The sequence below is a fragment of the Ursus americanus genome, chromosome 29 (assembly GCF_024610735.1).
Source record: "Ursus americanus isolate L20-20 chromosome 29, mUrsAme1.1.p, whole genome shotgun sequence".
Classification (NCBI taxonomy): Eukaryota; Metazoa; Chordata; class Mammalia; order Carnivora; family Ursidae; genus Ursus; species Ursus americanus.
This window is the reverse complement of record NC_142155.1, coordinates 22,126,787-22,147,868: the sequence shown is the minus strand read 5'-3', so window position 1 is coordinate 22,147,868 and position 21,082 is coordinate 22,126,787. Positions and strand designations below refer to the sequence as shown.

General features: G+C 35.7%; 1 protein-coding gene across 2 annotated transcripts in view; it reads right to left on the bottom strand.

The window, feature by feature from the left end:
- HMGCLL1 (3-hydroxy-3-methylglutaryl-CoA lyase like 1) overlaps positions 1-21,082 on the bottom strand; it is a 189,099-nt gene that overhangs the window by 87,330 nt on the left and 80,687 nt on the right. For both annotated transcript variants that reach the window (XM_087856997.1, XM_045802732.2), the window contains exons 6-7: positions 11,694-11,757; positions 8,024-8,212 (exon numbers count right to left, since the gene is read on the bottom strand). In XM_087856997.1, coding sequence (XP_087713123.1) covers positions 8,024-8,212; positions 11,694-11,757 — 253 coding nt within the window. The remainder of the gene's footprint in view (positions 1-8,023; positions 8,213-11,693; positions 11,758-21,082) is intronic.

Sequence of the window (21,082 nt, the reverse complement as noted above, 5' to 3'; positions counted from 1 at the left end):
TGCTTTACATCTGATTTTAAACATTACTTCCTCAAATAGGCCTTGTTAACCATTAAAATCACAATAGGGAATCAGCAATATTTTGCATTTTGGCATTTTCAAGAGGCAGTTTCCAGAAGCAGAAATTTGGGTGCCCAGATTTTGCACTATAGCCCTGAATCCCAAATAATAAATTGTCATTCATTATATAGTAAATATGCTACACAAATAAATTACTACTCAGAGTGTTATCATATAGAAGATAAACCTATATAAAAGAACGAGAAGGGGAAGGGAAGGGAAAGAAGTGAAAGGAGGAGGAGAGAGAGGCATTGAAAAAACGAATATCCGAATCAGAGGGGTGGGAGTAGTGGGAGAGACAGATGTCTTTAGGAACGTGCTGGTCAGGAACACTTAATAAGTTACAGTTGTAGCTGAACACAGGATCCTGAAGTGATGCCTCGTTCTCTATTGTTTTAGAAACTAGAATACCTTGGAAGGGAACACTGTAAAAATTCCCACGCCCAAAAGTCCATGGGATATCAGTTTCTGTTCTAATTCAATACAATATTCCTTGCCTGCTTCCAGAGGATAAATATGGATTTGTGCACATATGCTACAAAGTCAAAATAAGCCTTTTCTAGGGCTTGATCTTCACATTGTTTTTTAACTTCTGCCAAACAACTGTACACTTTAGGTCTATGACATAAAGCTTTACACATCGATTTTCAGCCTCACAAGAAAGTTTTGATACAGTCTTATCTTTGTTGTCAAAATCTTAGGTTCTAAACACATTACGTGAACCTATTTTTACCCGAGTTTAACAAACTAACACTGATAGTAAGATATACCCTTAAAATACTTTTCATATGTATTAAATACACTAAAATAACTAAGTTATTAGAATTTAGTAAGTAATTTTTAATCATCCAACTTTCCAGATCTATTTACTTTGATTATCTAAAAGCATATACTTGACAAAAACCAGGGGTCCTTCCACAAGGATGCCTGCAAGATCAGAAAAATATGCTAAACAAAATATAGACTATTTCAGCACCATATCTTCTCATGACAGAGCACTGAATTAACGACAAGAGCATTAGTTACACGAACACAAGAGAACACTCTATCAGGGCGCCTGGGTGGCTCAGCCATTAAGCGTCTGCCTTCTGCTCAGGTCATGATCCCAGGGTCCTGGGATCGGGCTCCCTGCTTGGCGGGAAGTCTGCTTCTCCCTCTCACACTCCCCCTGCTTATGCTCACGCACACTCTCTCTCTCGCTGTCTCTGTCAAATAAATATATAAAATCTTAAAAAAAAAAAAAGAGAGAACACTCTTTGTATTTTGTACTCCTCAAAATGCCATTATACTTTAGTCTACTAAATTATATGACTGAAAGCATGTAAGAGTTGATAAAACCAGATATAGCTCTAAAAGGATTGATACTTTAAAAAGAATAAATTCAGGACTGAGGGGCTCAAGATGGTGGCATAAGACGACTCTGGGCTTGCCTCCTCCCACAGACACACCAAGTCTATACCTATATATGCAGGAATTCCTCCTGAAGAGGAACTGAGGGCTGAATAAACTGCTTCTACACCAAAAGGGATGGACGGACCATATGACAAATGGCAGGAGAGCAGCAGACATGGTAGCAATGGAAATCCTACCCCTATACTATGAACTGCAGAAGGAAGGACAGGGCAGGGGCTATGCACAGATTTATCTGACCTGCAGTACAGCCAAAAAGCAGTGCTTTGAAGGGCGCCTAGACTTTAAGTTAAGGAAGTCTATTTACTAACCCTAGAGTATTCGATCAAACGGTGGGGGGACTGCTAGAACCCTCTCTCTGGGATTGGAGGTATTGGGGAGCACCATTGTTTCCATTCCCTCTCCACACTGACAGCTTAGATAAGAGCAGAGTCCAGGCACTCTAGCCAGCCTGCTAACTCAGTGAGTCCCAAGCCCCTAGCTCACACCAGCTCTAGCAGTCCCCATAATATAGTTCTCCCAACAAAGCCTCCCAACCAATGCCACAGCCGACACAGCTGTCCCACCAAGGATGCTCCTGCATAGCATACAATAGGACACCCCCAGTGTGTACCCACCACAGCTCCAGCCATTTTGCCAAGCATCCCGGGCACAAAGCAACTTGGGGACATCTCCTGCCTGTGCCCATGCTGCCAGGGCACCTCCTGTATGAAGCATCCAACCCAATTCTACCCAGCTCCAGCCAGATAGCTAAAGCCCCCAGGCACATGCATTTACAAAGGGGATGTTCCTGTACAAGACCACTCTGCAAGACTGGGACAGGTAGCTGTTTCACCTAATTCATAGAAACACACACGGAAAGTCAAACAAAATTAGGAGTTGATGAATATGCTTCAAGCAAAAGAACAAGACAAAGCTTAAAAAAAAAAGAACTAAATAAAACAGAGATAAGCTATCTACCTAACAAAGAGTTCAAAATTATTAGTATAAAGAAGCCCACTGGACTTGAGAGGAGGGTAGATGAACTCAGTGAGAACTTCAACAACAACAACTGAAATTTAAAAAGGAACCAGTTAAAGCTGGTTTGAAATGAAATGAACTGAAATGAAAAATGCACTACCAACAGATTAGCCGATGCAAAAGAATGGATCAGCAATCTGGAAGGAAAGGTAATGGAAAGCACCCAAGATGAACGGCAAAAAAAATTTTTAAACAAGGACAGGTTAAGGAAACTGAAACAACATCAAGTGTACTAATGTTCACAATATGGGGATCCCAAAAGAAGAAGTGAGAGAAAGGCACAGAAAAATTACCTAAAGAAATAAGAGCTGAAAATTTCCCTAAGCTGGGGAATGAAAAAGACAGCTAGGTCCAGGAAGAACAAAGAGCCACTAATAGGATGAACCTAAGAAGGTCCACACCAAGACACAGAATAATTAAAATGTCAACAATTAAAGAGAAGAACTTAAAAGCACCAAGAGAAAAGCAACTAATTACATACAAGGGAAATTCCATATGGTTATCAGCTGATTTTTCAGCAGAAACTTTGCAGGCCAGAAGAGAGTAGCATGATACACTCAGAGTACTAAAAAGTAAAAACCTACAACTAAGAATAGTTTACATAGCAAGGTTATTTCAGAATTGAGGGAGAGAGAGTTTCCTATACAAACAAAACTTAAAGTTCATTACCATTAAACCAGCCTTATCAAAAGTCTTAAAGGGACTTCTTTAAATGGAAAAGGCAATAACTAGAAGAAAATCATTAATGGAAAAAATTGCACTAGTGAAAGCAAACATACAAACAAACAAAGGTAGTAAATCAATCGAGTATAAAGCTAGTATGAAGATAAAAAAAGGAAAATCAATTCCGTCTAAAATATTAGTTAAGGAATTCACAAAATCAAAAGATAGAAAATAGACATCATATACATAAAACACAGAGAGGGAGGAATAAAAACGTTCTTTTACACGTGTTCTAACTTAAGCAACCATCCACTTAATATTAACTTCTATACACTTAGGATGTTATATATGAACCTCATGGTAAACACAATCCAAAGACCTATAATGGATTCGCAAACACTAAAGGCAGAGATATTCAAGCATAACACTAAGGAAAGTCACTCATCAAAAGGGAAGAGAGCAAGAGAAGAAGAAAGAAACATAGAAGAACTACAAAAACAACCAGAGAACAATTAACAAAATGGCAATAGGTATAAACCTATCAAAAATTAAATGTAAATACCCTAAATGCTCCATCAAAAGACATAGGGTGACTGACTGAATAAAAAAAGCAAGTCCCATCTATAAGCTGCCTATGAGACTAACTTCAGACCTAAAGATGTATATAGACTAAAAGTGAAGGGATAGAAAAGACATACCATGCAAATAGAAACAAAAAAGCGAGGACAGCAATATTGTATAACACAAAATAGACTTTAGAACACAGATTTTAACAAGAGACAAAAAGGACATTACAAAATGATAAAGGAATCAATCCAAGAACAGGATATAGCAATTATAAATATCTGTGCATGCAACCACAGGAGCAACTAAATATATAATACAAATATTAACAGACATAAAGGGAGGAATTGACAGTAATACAATAATAGTAGGGAAATTGAACAGCCCATTTATATCAATGGGTGGATCATCCAGGCAGAATATCAATAAGGAAATGCTGGCTTTAAACAGCACATTAGACCAGATGGGCTTAACAGATATATACAGAAATTCCATCCAAAAACGGTAGAATATGCCATTCTTTCAAGCGTAGATGGAATATTCTCCAGAAGAGATCACACATTAGGACACAAAACATGTCTCAATAAATTTAAGAAGACTGACATCATGTTAAGGATCTTTTCCAAACATGACAGAATGAAACTAGAAATAAATTACAAGAAAAAAAAGAAAAGAGCAAAAAACCAAACAAGTGGACGCCAAACAACATGCTAGTAAACAGCCAGTGGGTCTCCAGAGAAATCAAAGAGCAAATCAAAAAATACACAGGGACAAATAAAAACAGAAAGACATTAGATCCAAATCTTCAGGACACAGCAAAAGTAGGTCTAAGATGGAAGTTTAGAAAGAAAAAGGCCTATCTCAAGAAACACAAAAATCTCAAAAAAACAATCTAATGTTATGCCTAAAGAAACTAGAAAAAGAACAAACAAAGCCCAAAGTTAGAAGGAAGTAATAAAGATCAGAGTGAAATAAATTAAATAGAGACTAAAACTACAGTAGAAAAGATCAATGAGATTAAGATTAGGGTCTTTGAAAAGGTAAACAAAATTGACAGCCAGATTCATCAAGAAAAAAAAGAGAGGGGACACAAATAAAATCAGAAATGAAAGAGGAGAAATGACAACCAACGCCATAGGAATACAAAGAATTATAAGAGACTACTATGAAAAATTATACACTCCTATTTGGACATCCTAAAAGAAATAGATAAATTCCTAGAAATATATACTCTTCCTACACTGAATAAGGAAAATGGGAAATCTGAAAAGACTGATTACTATCTCTGAAAAATTGAATCAGTGATCAAAAAATTCCCCACAAAGTCCAGAACCAGATGGTTTCACAGGTTAATTCTACCAAACATATAAAGAAGAGTTAATATCTATCCTTCTCAAACTATCCCAAAAATTTAAAGTGGAAGGAAACCTTCCTAATTCATTCTACAAAACCATCATCACCCTGATACAAAAACAACAACAATAAAAAACAGATAAAAAACACTATTAAAAAAGAAAATTACAGGCTAATGTCTCTGATGAACATAGGTGCAAAATCCTCAACAAAATATTATCAAGCCAAATCAATAATACATTAAGGATCATTCACCATAATCAAGTGGAATTTATTCAAGGGAAGCAAGGATGATTCAATATCCACAAATCAATATACATGATATAGCACATTAACATAATGAAGAATAAAAATCTTATCATCTCAATAGATGCAGATAAAGCACTTGATGAAATTCAACATCACTTAATAAAAATTCTCAAAAAAGTAGGTGTAATGGTAACATTCCTCTACATATTAAAGGCCACATATGACAAACCCACAGCTAATATCATACTCGATGGCAAAAAGCAGAAAGCTTTTCTGCTAACATCAGGAATGAGATAAGGATATCCAATCTTGCCAGTTTTATTGAACATAGTACTAAAAATCTTAGCTTCGGCAATCAGACAAACAAAAAATCCAAATTGTTATGGAAGAAGTAGAACTGTCACTACTTGCAAATGACATGATACTATATATATGACCCTAAAGATTACACCCAAAATGCTGTTGGTGTTACAAAATGATTTAAGTAATGTTGCAAGATAGAAAATAAAGAAAAATCTGTTGCATTTCTATACAGTAATAACAAAGTGGAAGAAAAATGAAGTAAACAATCCCATTTACAATTGCATCAATAAGAATAAAATGCCTAAGAATAAATTTAACCAAGCAGGAAAGACATGCAGTTTGCAATCTGTAAGATGTTAATTAAAGAAATTGAAGATGACAAAAAAAAGGGAAAGCTGTATCATGCTAATGGATTAGAAGAATTAATATCACTGAATGTTCATACAACCCATAATAATCTAAAGATTCAATGCAATCCTTATCAAAATACCAACAACATTTTTCACATAACTACAACAAACAATGCTAAAATTTGTAGGGAAGTACAAAACACCCTGAACAGTCAAAGCAATCTTGACAAAGAGGAACAAAGCTGGAGGTATCACAATCCTAGATTCCAAAATATACTACAAAGCTAGAGTAATTAAAACAGTATGGCTCTGGCACAAAAACTGACACAATAGAACAGGGTAGAGAGTCCAGAAATAAACCTGTCATTTTATGGTTAATTCATCTATGACAAAGGACATCAGAATATACAAAAGAAGTCAAGAATATACAATAGGGAAAAGACCATCTATTTAATAAATGGTGTTGGGAAAGCTGGACAGCCACATGCAAAAGGATGAAACTGAACCACTATCTTACACCACACACACAAATAAACTCAAAATGGATTAAAAACATAAATATGAGACCTGACACCATAAAACTCTTAATATAAAACACAGGCTGTAATCTCTTAGGCACTGGCCTTAGCAATATTTTTCTATACTTGTCTCCGCAGGCACAGGGAACAAAACCAAAATTAAACTACTTGGACTACACCAACATAGAAAGCTTTGGCGCAGTGAAGGAAACCAACAAAACAAAAAAGCATCTTACTGAATGGGAGAAGATATTTGCAAATGAGGCACCCAATAAGGGGACAACACCCAAAACATATAAAGAACTTACACACCTTAACACCAAAAAAATCCAATTACAAATAGGAAGAGAACCTGAATAGACATTTTTTTTTTTTAAAGAAGACATACAGATGGCCAACAGACACATGAAAAGATGTTCAGTATGAGTAATCATCAGGGAAATACAAATCACAACCACAATGAGATATTGGCTCACACCTGTCAGAATGGCTAGAATCAAAAAGACAAGAAATAACAAGCGCTAGTGAGGATGTGGAGGAAAAGCAACCCTCGTTCACTGTTGCTGGAAATGTAAATTGATGCAGCCACTGTGGAAAACGGTATGGAATTTCCTCAAAAAATTAATAAAAGAAATACCATACAACCCAGTATTTCAACTTCTGGGCATTTACCTAAAGAACACAAAAACACTAATTTAAAAAGATACGTGTATCTATCTGTTCTGTGGCAGCATTATTTACAATAACCAAGATATAAAAGCAATTTATGTGTCCATGAATAGATAAAAGGATAAAGAAGATGTGATACATACATATATATATATATATATATGTATATATACGCCTACTCTGCTAATACTGCATTTTGTGTACACACACACACACACACACACACACACACACACACACAAATATACTGCATTTATATTAGCCACAAAAAGGAATGAAATCTTCCATTTGCAACATGAGCGCTGCAAATAAGCCAGATATGTCGAATCTAAAAACCAAAACAAACGAGCAAAGAAAAAGCAGAAATAGACTCATAAATACAGAGAGCAAACCCTTGGTTGCCAGAAGGGAGGAGGGTAGGAGGAATGGGTAAAATAGGTGAATGGTATTAAAAAGTACAAACTTCCAGTTATAAAACAAAGTCATAAGCATGGAAAGCATGTGGAACATAGTCAATATTGTTTAAAATTTATATGGTGACAGAGAATAACTACATTTACTGTGGTGATCGTTTTATAATATATATAATTATTGAATTACTACGTTGCACCTAAAACTAATATTGTATGTCAACTACCCTTCAGCAAAAAAGAACAAATTTTATCAAATCAAATTAACAACAGGAGACATCATTGCCCTAAAATAAATGTGTAATTTACAGATATTTCCTGAGAGCTTGTCACGTGGTAGACACTGCTTAAACACCATATTCATGGCAATTTATAAATATTATCCCACTAATGCTCTTAACGTTTATAAGTAAGGACACCTATTTTACACATAAACACGAATAATACAAAATACCTGCAGGGCCGTAAGGATATTTGCTAAGGCTTGTCCATATGTGTCATGGCAGTGAACAGCAAGAGCACTAGGTGGGATTTCTTTCATTACACTTTCCAACATTCTCTTCATGCTTCCTGGAGTTCCCACTCCAATGGTGTCTCCCAGAGAGATCTCATAACAGCCCATGCCATACAATCTCTTAGATACCTGTTGGGAAAGGTGAGGAGCTAGTAAAACAATGGAAATGGACAGACTCAAACTCTGTTATTCCTTAGCAAATATCACCTAGAAATTAAAGTCACAGCTAAGATCAGTTACATATCCTTGGGAAACATTTCTTTTGGTTTTCTGGTCCTCTTCTTGTTTATTAAATCCTACACGTTATATAAAAGTTTTAAAGACATTACCATATTTTTCTAATATTCAAGTTTGCCATAGAATCATAACTACCTACCTACACAGTTCAGTTATGAAATTATAGGCTACAATTTCAATTATGGGAGGCTTACTTTCTCAACCCTTTAATCAAAACAGAAGCATTACAAATTTACTTTGGAAGTAGTATTTCTCAAGGCCTCAGATTAGAGGTCAAGAGCTATCAATACTAGTTCCAGCTCTGTCAGTAAGTAGTTTTGTGATTGGTAGAGTCAATATTTCTAATTTAATTTTTCTGGTTCATAAATGGATGCACTTGTCCAAAGGAAACTGCAAGTTCCCTTTATGCTGGATAACTAATGTCACTTTCGAAGAGCAATATGAATGGCAAGAAGGCAGAATTAGGTATGTTGACAAAGACATGAGTTCTGGAATCAGACAAGCCTGGATTTAAATTTCAGCTGCCACTCATGTTAGTCATGTGAGAGTGGGTAGAAGATTAAATTTTTTAAGCCTCAGCATCTCCTCTGTAAAAGAGAGACAATAAATACCCCTATTTAGCATATTTTCTAAGCCTTATTAATTTTTTTCCTTTTTTAAAATAATTTATTATGTTATGCTAGTCACCATGCAGTATATCCTTAGTTTTTGATGTAATGTAAATTACATTAATGATGATGTTAATAAGGACATGTTGGTTATGAAAATGAAGTGAGAATATATAAAAACGGCTTTGTACAATATCCGGCATATGTACAAGAATACTGTAACTCATTTATTATGTATTGCTTCAGTGTCCATTTTATGACAGGCACTATGCTAGGTTCTGGGATATAATAAGCATACATGTATTGAGATGGCTTATGCTGTTGTGGAGCCTGGAGTCAACTGAAGATAGAACTCAATCAATTCTACGCAAGAATGTGTAACTACAAGTAAAATGAGAATTTGGAACACAGAAACTGGATTCTAAGAGCATGCAGCAAAGGAAATTGATCTACATCTATCAAGTAGGAAGGGCCTAAGTGACAGCTTGAGATAAAGTACGCATTAACTTGTTGAAGACGGTGAGAAGGGGTAACAAGAATGTTTCAGGAGGAATATAACGTGTTCCAGACAGCTGAAATAGAAAATCCAAATGGAATTCCAGATAGGGAAAAAGTCAAATATAATGGGCAGGTGTGGCAAGAAAGCAAAAACCAAGCGGGAATGAAGATACTTAAATCTGGTGAGGTAGATCTAGGGCAAAGGATACAGAGTCTTGCAAACCAGCCAAGCTGAGAATTTTGGTTGAGGATTCTATCATAAGAGCAATAGAGAGCCATGATAGACTGTTGGGGTGGTGGGGGTAGTGGCAATATTAGATTTATGTTTCAGAAAGGTACTATCAACGATATCAAAAACAAGTTGGAGAGTACTCAGAAGGGCTCCATAGTCAAGGTAGGAGACTATCATTGGACGGAAACTTGAATTTTTAAAAAAAGCATAATGCTCATTCTTCTCTACTGCCTATTAAATGCAGGAATTTCTTAATGGCCAGGGAGAGGACAATGAAGTTTCAAAAGAGAAACCTAACCACAGTTGGAGGAAAACCCTGAGTGTGGTATCAAGGGAGCTTAAGGAATACAAGGGTGTCAACAAGGACAAATGGTCAGCAGTCCGAAATTCTACTAAGGTGTCAAGATGAGTACTGAATATGATCTTGCATTTTTTAACCCAAGTGCTAAGCGGTGGTCTTACAAAGATGGATTTCAGTGAAGCGAATGGTCTAGAAGTCACCTTGGAGGATGATGAAGAGCTGGTGACAGCTGAGGAAATAAACACTAGTAGTGTAGACAGCTCGTTGAAGAAGTTTAGATGTAGAGGAATAAAAATAGGTAGCCAATAACTAGATGTGGATGCTTAATTAAGAAAGGAAACTTCCAGATGGAAGAGACCTGACTGTTGTGGTCAACAGGAAGGATTCTAAGCAGTTGAATATACAGGGGAGTAAATGAGGAGAAGAACTAGAAGCTTGAACAGAGTGAACAGTCTGCAACGGCGACTGCAGAGAGTAAGAGAGTGAGTTGGCCACAAAACGTAGTAGAATAGCACAGAAGGCTCATTGAAGGTTGCTGATCATCAACTCCTAATGCTTCCAGTCTGCCAATTATGCGATTCTCCTGAGCAAATCCTCCAGCATCCTGGTGCAGGCACAGAGCCTGAGGGTATGTGCGCTCCATCCAGAGACTCTATGAGGCAAAAGGCAGAGAAGCAAGGGGTCTGGTGGACAGGTAGAGCTGGAGCCTGGTTTTTGTGGAGCCTGAAGTTGTATCAGTTTGGAAGTTTTAAGAAAAGAATATGTAACTGTGAATGCAAATTAATAACAAAGTCCTTCATGTCGGTGAAGGACTACAACATTGAAGCTTCTTTATTTTATAGTATATCTGCCTCTGTATGCAAAGGTCTTGCTTAAAAAATAGACTGTGGGGTAGAACTCATTTGAAAACAATCTGCAGTAAATTTCAAAAGTTCAAATGAAAGCACAAAAGAGGAATGGCTTTAGCCAAAATGAGGTTTATCCTGCCTAAATTCTGATTTTCTAACAATGCTATCTTCACTACTTTGGTACCGCATTACAAAATGTATGAAAATAACAGCCTTAACAACAGGTGCACATTAATATATTTCATATACAAATGTGTTTGAGAGGCTAATATAGTCTCAAAGACTATTTTGTATTCATTGGTATCAATAAATAGGAACAGGAAGTAGAAAATGAACTTCAATAAGCAGGTCTTTAACGCCTATAATCTATTGCCACAAAACTGCTCTCTAATAAAAGCAACGTGAATCTCAGCACTGAGAGCTATCGGATCTGAAAGGAACAGAAACAGTGTACAGCAAAAGCAGTGTATACTCTGATACAGGTGCCAAAGTATGCAGGACAGAAACAAAGGGACCTTCCCGGAGCAGCCAAAGCGAAGCTGAAGTGTGTGTGCACAAACTGACCTGATATTCTGATGGAATGTGGAAAGTCTACTCCCTGAGTTCTACCCATGTAAAAGTGAAATAGCTGTTTTTATTCCTTCACCTTTGCGCACCCAAATGATAAAACTCAAATGTTATTTCACTTTGAAGAGTTGTAGCCAGCCAATATATCCATCTTCAGTGTCAAAACCAAGCTATTAGTTAAGTAATCAAACTTGTCTTCCATTCCATGGTTCTCCTTAAACTTTGTTGTGCAGATACCAAACACAGTAGGGAAAATAGGCCACTTTTTAAAATAATATACATCATTTTACCAAGAACCAGAAAACCAGGGGTATCTTACTTCTGTCACTTTTTGTGGTGTGATGTTTCCTTCATATGGACAGCCCAGGGCACATGACACGTACCTAAATTTAAAATACAGAACCATATAAATACATAGATGATGGTAAATCATTTCCTAATTTTCATTTTATCAAAATTAAGAAATAGCTAAAAAGTCATCAAAAATGTATTTTACACAAGTTCATTATTATTCTCAGAACAAAAACAATTTTGGAACATTTTTAATTTCACTCACATTTTTATCTAGTAATTACAATTTGATATATGTTACTTGATGGCAGATGGGACTAATGTAACAGGTGTTTATCTTGTGGAGTTATACTATAGCAGTATATGAACATTCAAAGCAGAAAATACCACTGAACTACATAGTTTTATTTAAGTAAATACATACATTCAACTGTTAAATATCCCGGTCTTTGGAATCATAGAGAGAGAGCATGTAGATGACTAACTGAATTTCTCTTCACTCCCATCTGGATCTCTTGGCCTCGTGTAGATACAGTCATTAATCACCCCCAAACTCCTAAACCTGGCCACAACCTCAAAGTTCATCTTGTTTATCTCCCGTGGGTATACCTAAATCATCCCAAACAGAAGAGTTTCTAGTCTATGTTTAAAAGACTCCAAATAAAGATATTCCATAAGCTTCTTCAACAATATAACAAGTCAAGCATTTCCCGAAATGATAATGATACTTTTCCATCTTAAAGTATTAAGCTTTAGAAAAAGCCTGTTTTAGCTATTTTCAGCTCAACACCAATCCCATTTTATTAAACTTTCCTCAGAGATTTTACAATGGCTTCTATTAAAATAATGCATCATGTGTTTGATTGTCAGGGATGAAGCAATTCACATGAGTGAGAGAGGGGTGGTAGGAAATGAGGCTGGAGATCCAATTTTCTGAGCCAGAATATAACAGGCTTTAGATAATAAGGCCCTTGAATGCCACGCCAAGGAGTCTGAACTTTGAGATCACTCAAAATTATTAGGTAAGGTAGTGACAAGATCAGAGTAGTTTTCCAGAAATGTTAACTCTTCGAGAACTCTGGAAGCGGTTGGCAGAGGGAAGGTGCAGGCAAAAACAAGACAGACCATAAGACTGTTATTTCCATGATTCGAAGATGCTGTCCATTATAAGATACACTATAAATTTCATAACAGATTTTGGAGTAAAAAAGCAAAGTATTTATTCAATGATTCAGTCCATACCCATTGATTCCAAAGATGTAATCTAATTTCAAAAGGATTAAAATGTGAATAAAAGTTGTGTTTTGGAATTCAACTAAATAAGCAATTTACTAAATCAGGTAAGCAGTGATGAAGACAGAACGAGTAAAGAGGCTAATTCAATTAAGATTTGAAAGTTATGCTGGAGAGGAAATCCATTTCTCTGCTCTTAATAATTACTATAATTTAATTTTGTTTCAATAATCTGTATAAATTTAATCAAGACAATTGGAAAGAAAATGTTACATAAACCTAACACTTGGCAAAGGTGGCTAAGGTTGAAAAAGAACAAACATTTTCAATTCAGATACAATGATTACAGATAAATATGTATTTCCTACGTGTGTGTATACTCACCTTTCTTCTAAACGCAAAATATCTAAATGTGATTAAATAGAAAATCCAAGCCATGCATTTACATGCCATCCCTCTAAATACGAAAAAAAATAGAAAAGAAACAAGAAAAGCAAGTGCAAAACAATAAAAGCAAATTAACCTCTCCTGCATTCTCAACTTATCTAGCCATAGCCACCCCTTTGTGCTATAACTTTAAGTTGGCCACGTGCATTTTCATTCACTCAAGTTTTCCCTGATTCCTTCCCAGGTTTGCCTGGTGTTCATATTCCATTGATTCCAACTTTGTCCACGTGCATTTTCATTCATTCAAGTTTTCCCTCTGATTCCTTCCCAGGTTTGCCTGGGTCTTCATATTATACTGCATCTCATCTTCATATATTCTTCTCCATTCTTGTGAGGGGCCGCTCCTTTAACCTATTCATACATGGGGCTACCTTCTCCAAAACGAATGTGACGGTTCTCAACTATGTTAAGTTACTTTAATATTCTATAAGCAGAAGTTGGCAAACTAAGACCCACAGGCCAAATCCTGCTCATTAGTCTTTCGCAAGTAAAATTTTATTGGAATACCACCATGCCCATCTGTTTACCTATTATCTATGGCTATTTCTGCATACGAGCAGAGGTGAATAGTTGCACAGAGACCATCTGACCCACAAAACCTAAAATATTACTGTCTGGTCCTTTACAGAAAAAGCTTGCTGCTGGTAATAAGTGAAATACTTTCGTAAGTATGAGAAGGTCTCTACCATGATAAAAATAGTCTACATCATCTGCTTTGACTAGTGGCTAGAGTCAATTTCTAGATTTCTGCTCTTCTCTAACAATTTATTAGGGCAGCTCTCAAACTTGCCTGCACAGAACCACTTGGGGAGCTTAAAAAACAAAACCCTGATGTTTAGGACACACTCCAAACCAATTAAATCACAAACTTAGGAAATGAAATTCAACCACTAATATTTGAAAATAATTTCTAAAGCTCTATTACTTTGTCAAAATTGAAAACCACTAAACCATTAGCAATGCTACCTACCCCTGATTGCCAGATTGATTCCCGTATATAAAAAAAGGGATAATACACAGATTTGAGAGTAGCTAGTCTCAAGAATCTCACTACTATGCCATAGAACCTTTGCTCTATTTTTGATTGGCTGGTGGTTAAATTTCTCACAGACCCATCTCAAATCGTATCTAATCTGCTGAAGCCCCAAACAACAATCTCTCCATTTCTTTCTTCTTTTTTTTTAATGCATTTCTTACTGCTGGCTTAACATGCTTTAGTATTTTTTTTCACCAATGGTTGAGTTTTGCAGACCATTTTGTCAGCAAATGCTTTTGTTTTATCTTCATTAATGTATAATAGTTTGGCTAGGTATAAAATTCTAGATTAAGTTATTCTGTCATTTTGAACATATTTCACTATCTCTGGTCTCCATTTTGCTGATGAGAATTTTGCTATCTAATGGTAATGCCTTTATAGCAATTTTATAGTAATTTGTTCTCTATTATCTTTAGGATTCTCTGTTTATATCTAATAGTCTACATTTTACCATGAGAAGGTCAGGATTTGTTATACTTCTTTAATTTTACATTGATGTTTTTCTTTAGAGCTAGAAAATCCTCAAGGTACTAGTTCATCAAACCTATCTCTCACATCTAATTTCCCTTTTATCTCCTTCTGAAAGTTTTGTTAGGCATTCTCTCTTAACTTCATTTTTAAAAGTTCTATTAATTTTTTCTGTGTTTGATTATTGCAATTTCCTTAAATCCTACTTGCAATCACTAAAACCCCTTTCAACTGTATGTAAATCTGCTGTTCAATGCAATCATTGTTTTCATTTAATAAATGTATTTTTCATTTCAAGAAATGTTTCTTCTTGTAAAAGCTTCATTATTTTTTTTTTAAAGAGCTGTTCTTTTATGTTCTTCCTTTTCCTCTTTACATTGAGGAGTTAATTTATAATCTTCTATTCAGATTGTTCTCTTTCCTTCTTTTCTGTTAAAATTTTCCTGTTTTTTCTTTTTGCTTTTTTCTTATGGTACTTTGTATTATCATGTGGTTTATTATTTTTTTATTGTGTCTTTGGTGATTTTAGTTTCTGTAGGAGTTCCACAAGTGTCTTGACTTATTCAAATGTCCCTATAAATAAGATCTGGCTTCCTTTTGTCCTTGTCCTGTGGACTTTACCAGTTCTTGGACAAATTTCTACCTGTATTTCTTAATTTGAGTTTCCAGAATACACCACAAGTTCCCCTGACTTTGCATTCACAAGGAGGTGATTCCTGGCTCCAGGAATAATCACTTTCAAATCCATGCTTTAGTAGAATATCTGTCTTTTTCCCATGTAGACATTAAAATCCCATTTTCAAGCCACTAGGGATTATATCTGAAACAGAGACCCCATGTGCTAGTGGCATCAACCTGCATGCTTACCACACTTTCTTTGATGAAATCTGAGTACTTTCTGTTCTGAGTTTGGCTGTATGTTTTAAAAGTGGTTATATTTATGTGTTTGAACAAAAAAGGGAGTCTGCATCAACTCAGTGCCCCCCCCCCCAGTCTCTGTCCTTCATCATTACGCAGACAGAGCTGCAGGAACAACTCCAAATCTCAGGAACATTACAAATTGATTTCCTGATACATTCACATGGCATATTAAGCTCAGTATTTCCAAAATGGTGCTCATTCCTGTTTCCCCTGCATTTGCCATTAAAAAAAAATAATAGTCATTTTCACAATCTGTTATTCCAGATCACTTAAAGGTCATCTTTGAGAACATATTCAATAACCTGGGTTAGCTGGTTCTTCCTCTCTAGCCTCTGTAGCACATGACCTCTGCCAGTGCCAGCCCAGGTAGAAAGAACAGTCCCTGAATATCTTCTCCAGGACAGCGGCAAACATCTCCGAAGTGCTTTCCTTGCCTCTGGTCTCACATCACTCATTTGTAAACCAGCATCTATTGACAAAATAATATGACTGCAGCATAGACCTGTTTATGTAGTTTTACACTTTGAAAATCTTTAGTGGCTTGCCATTGTCTGCCAAAAAAACTTGGTATTCAAGTTCAGCAATTTGTGAAACTTCAACCTAACTTTCTCTCTCCCATTACACAGCTTTAAAAACTCCCATGCCAGTGAAAGTAAGCTTTTTCCTGCTACCTAAATATTGAGATTTCTCTTCACTATGCCTTTGTTCTTTGCAGATTTCCTGCCCCACCTGAAAAAGCCATTATTTCTGATTACGCTTCCATATATTCACCTATCTTTAGTGACTTCATTTACTGAGCCTTCTGCATTAAGTTTCTCCAAATCGCCTCAGAGAAATTTAATAAAGTATTACTTTAACCCTGAATAGTATTTGTATGTCTCTTAATGTATTTGCTTTGACAAATAATAATTATTTCTCCATATATTATTCTCCAGTATGCTTGAAACTCGTTGAAGGTTGGCTACTTTTTCATGGTCATATTCTACACAGTATCACTAGACAGTACATTATATAAAACACTCGATATTTCTTGAGTGAATTAATCCACAAATGTGTTAAGGTGACATTTTCATCATTTGAATAATTTTCTATGCAATTCCTAATCTTTACTCTAAATGTATAGCCTCTACTGGCTACTAAAGTTCTAAATCCTGTAGCCAGAGAAGATAGCATATATTTATGAGTTCAGAGTTAGAACAATATTTTAAACATTATATAGGATGATAGAGTAGTAAAGGATTTGCCAACCATATTGAAGCTCATTGTGCTAAAATTAAAAGCACAGGGTTACAATAAACTCTGCAGATACAAATGTGAGTTGTTTTATTTTTATTTGTGTTAAGGCCATTTGTCAGTATTTTGCAAAATCATGCTAAAAGAGAAACTGAGGCATTCAAGTCTTTAACAACTTTACCTGGTGAAACTGAGTCATGAAAAAGTACCTACAGTGAGGTCTTACCCAAGCCTACCTTCCCACAATTATCCTACATCCTTTAACCATTCTGGCAAAAAAGGATGAGGAAAAGCCTGGAATAAATGTTGCAAACACTTTGAATGGAAACAATCAACCACTGCTATCCTCAGAAGAGAAAAGCAATGCCAAGGAGATGACATGTGATGTCAACTAGACATAATTAAGACGTTTAAATGTAGGAGCTGTTTTGATGCAGTCATGAGGAGTACATTCACCTATGAACAATACAAAATAGCATTCCATTATTAATAAGCCAACCAAAGGTGGATTGTGAGAGCCTGTGAAACTTAACATTGTGGCTGAGATAAGAAATAAAGACGGTCCCTTGGTCTCAAGGAGCAATTCTGCTAAGATGCTCTTTTAGCTCCCAAATGCTAATTTCATGAGAAATGAAAACACACATTCTTTCCTCAAAGGCTCTCTATGAAGGCTGTTTAGACATGACCGTACCAACACAGCTTACACATTAACTACTGCCGGCTATGTGTTATTCTGATACGCAGCAGTGCCAGGATAGTATGTAAGGCTAAAAAATGTATAAACCCTCAAACCATATGTATGACAGAAAACAGCTTTAACAGATGTCTCATTTTTAGAGTTTTACGTACCATGTTTTGGTAAATGATGCTTTGAATTGCTCTTCTAATTTTTGTTCCAGGCCAACACAAAGGCCTCAGTTTAAGAGGGGCTAGAAAGGAACCTGACCAATAAACTGTCCACTTAGAAGACGGTGCCATACATGCAAGTGAATTCCCTTGGGGTAGATCATCCGATGGAAGCATTTACTATATTAGTCATGAGAAACACTAACTGCCAGTCACTGTGTATGTAAAAAAAAGAGACTTAAATAAGGACGCTCACTATCACGCTCAATAATATTGCTGTCACCTTCAGGGTCAGGATCCGAATCCGTAAGGACATGCTGTATCGGAGGAGGAATGAGAAATACAACATGGGCAAAACGACCTAAGTGGTTAGGCTAACAAACAAGCAGGCTGCAAGTTCTTGAATAAATGGGTGTTATAAATTATCTCTCAAAAGGAAAACCAGTGAAAACTGACCACTTAGAGGGAGAGGGCTGTGCCCTTACTTCACGACAGTTAGAAAGATTGCCATTTTAAAGGTTAGAAATTACACAGAGCTAGACAACTAGTCGAAAAATTAAGCACAAGAATTTTCTAACATCATGGGTGCTTCATCAAAGAAACTGGTCACTGATACACATAATACAATCTTATTAAGAGGCCTTTAAACCAGATTGGATTTTTAATGCTCTTGGCGAAGAAGAAAGTAGGTGGTGAGGGTGATAAGATTAAGAGATGCAAAAAATATGCACTCTAGAAAAACAAAAGCAAAGATGAACTATGCAGACTATATCAACATAAAAAGCTTTTGCACAGTGAAGGAAACCATCAACAAAATGAAAAGGCAACCTACCAAGGGGGGGGGGATATCTGCAAATGATATAACCAATAAGGAGCTAATATTCAAAATATATTAAGAACTTATACAACTCAACATCAAAAAAGTAATAATCCAATCAAAAAGTGGGCAAAGGACCTGAATGCATGTTTGCCAAAGAAGACATACAGATGGGCAAGGGACACATGGAAAGATGCTCAATATCATGAATCATCAGGGAAATGTAAATCCAACCACAAGGAGATACCACCTCACACCTCTCAAAATAGCTAATATCAGAAAGATAAAACAAAAAAACAGCAAGTGTCAGCACTGAGGTGGAAAAAAAAAGAACCTTCGTGCATTGTTGGTGGGAATGTAAACTGGCAGGCACTGTGGTAAACAAAGTGGAGATTCCTCAAAAAATTAAAAATAGTAATTCCATACCATCCAGTCATTCCAGCACTGGCTATTTACCCAAAGAAAACAAAAACCCCGATTTGAAAAGTAAAACATTAATCACATCCTAGAACTGCTTTTTGTTTTTCTGTATCTAAAAGTTATGTATGATTATCTGTATTACTTTAATGACTAATTAGTCTTTTACTCCTTATTCTCATTATTTTGTACCTTTCTTCTGGGAATTTAAGAAATTCAGCAGTTACAGTTCACAGTTAAATATTTTTTCATTGTGTAATTTATTTTTAACAATGGATGGATAATTTTGTTTGACTTCTAGGAAACTGTTACAAATATACTTCTTTTAACTTTCAGTAGGTTCAGACTTTCAGAGTAATCATGGATCAACTCATTTTAAGTGATTTTATAGGAGAGGCCTAAGACTTAATTATGTAAAAAAAAGTTTTGCTTTGTTATGTACGACTACTGACCTTGTGAATTTATACTATATATTTATAAGCATTTTAATAGTAAAATTAATAATGGCTCCTTAGTATAGTTTCCTTTTTTAAATTAGTATTCTCACAAAGAGAGAGCATGTGATTCTTGTGATTTAAGTCGATACTTCAACAAAAAGGAATAAAGCTAAATGTCTGATATATTAGAGCACTAACTTCATATCTTGAGGCATTTCAATTTTGAAAGGATTCTGACAAGCCAAGAGATAATTATTTCAACAAATGCATTGATAAAAATAGAGAAAATGATTACATTTATCACAGACTTATTTTTCGTTGCCTTTTTCACTTTTAAAAATTAAGACAGATAACAGAAAAATAACCCACATATTTTAAACATATGTCTTATGAATTACATATTAGAAAAATGAAGTCCAAAATGTAGACATTTCCTTGTTCATTCATCTCTAATGTATATTCAGCAGCAGTTAGCTGACTTTGCATTTTATGTCAATGATTTGGCATGGTATGTTTTCCCAATGTGTCCCAGATGTTATGTGAAGTCCTGAGCACATATAAAAAAATGTGTACACATGCATGTGTATGTGTGTTTCGGGGGGGGAATCCAACAATAGTCCTCATAACTTTAATAAAAGCTGCTACTTAAACCCTATGAAAGTTAACTATTTTTATAAAAATTTAAATGGTTTTAGTGAGCATTTATAAAATATGTACTGCCTTATGGCCTTTAAGCTGACAGCTGATGACATAAATTTTCTGGATGGTGATCAAGTGCGTGTTGATGCAGCTGCTGCCATGTTGCCACAGTAAGACAGGCTGCAGCGTCGACGTCAGTTTCAACTAGCTGAGCATGACTCTTTCTTAAATGATTACTAACGACCTATGACTTTTAATAATGAGTATCTAAAATCTCGACTGCCAGTAAAAATAAAATCTAATTTAAACTCTATAAAAGTTTGGGGGAAGGAGGAAGATAATTCTCAACTGCACAAAGATGGAGAACTCACATACTGAAAGGCGTCTTTCTAAAAATGAATAGTGTTTCAGAAAATCTACGAGCTGTGCTCCCAGGGCACAAAATCTGCATTGGAAAACAATGTACTCTGCTGATTGCACTGGACTGTGGGTCACTTCCTATCCATCTTGCACTCTGTACCCTTCTTATCGAGGCCTGGCAAGCTTTTTCAGTGGTAGCATGGCTACATGTTTCTTTGCTGATGGGACAATATTAGTTGCTCAACAATTGGTATTCAAAAGGATTTAGGGTTTCTATTATATAATACATTACCCTATTCTACCTTATAAAGAGAAAAACTAAGATAATAAAATATATTATACAATTTAGGTTTACATCCATCTTTTAACATTAAAAAAAAAAACTTGGCATTTCAAAAAAACAAACTTCCTATTTGAAGTGCAAGCTACATACGCACTTTACTTTGTATGGTTATGCGTTGTTTTCAACTTCCCAGTAAGCATGACTCTACTGTAAAACATACACTCCACATTTAAACACACATTAAAATAGAACAGCGTCTTCTTTTCCCCTTCTTTCAAAG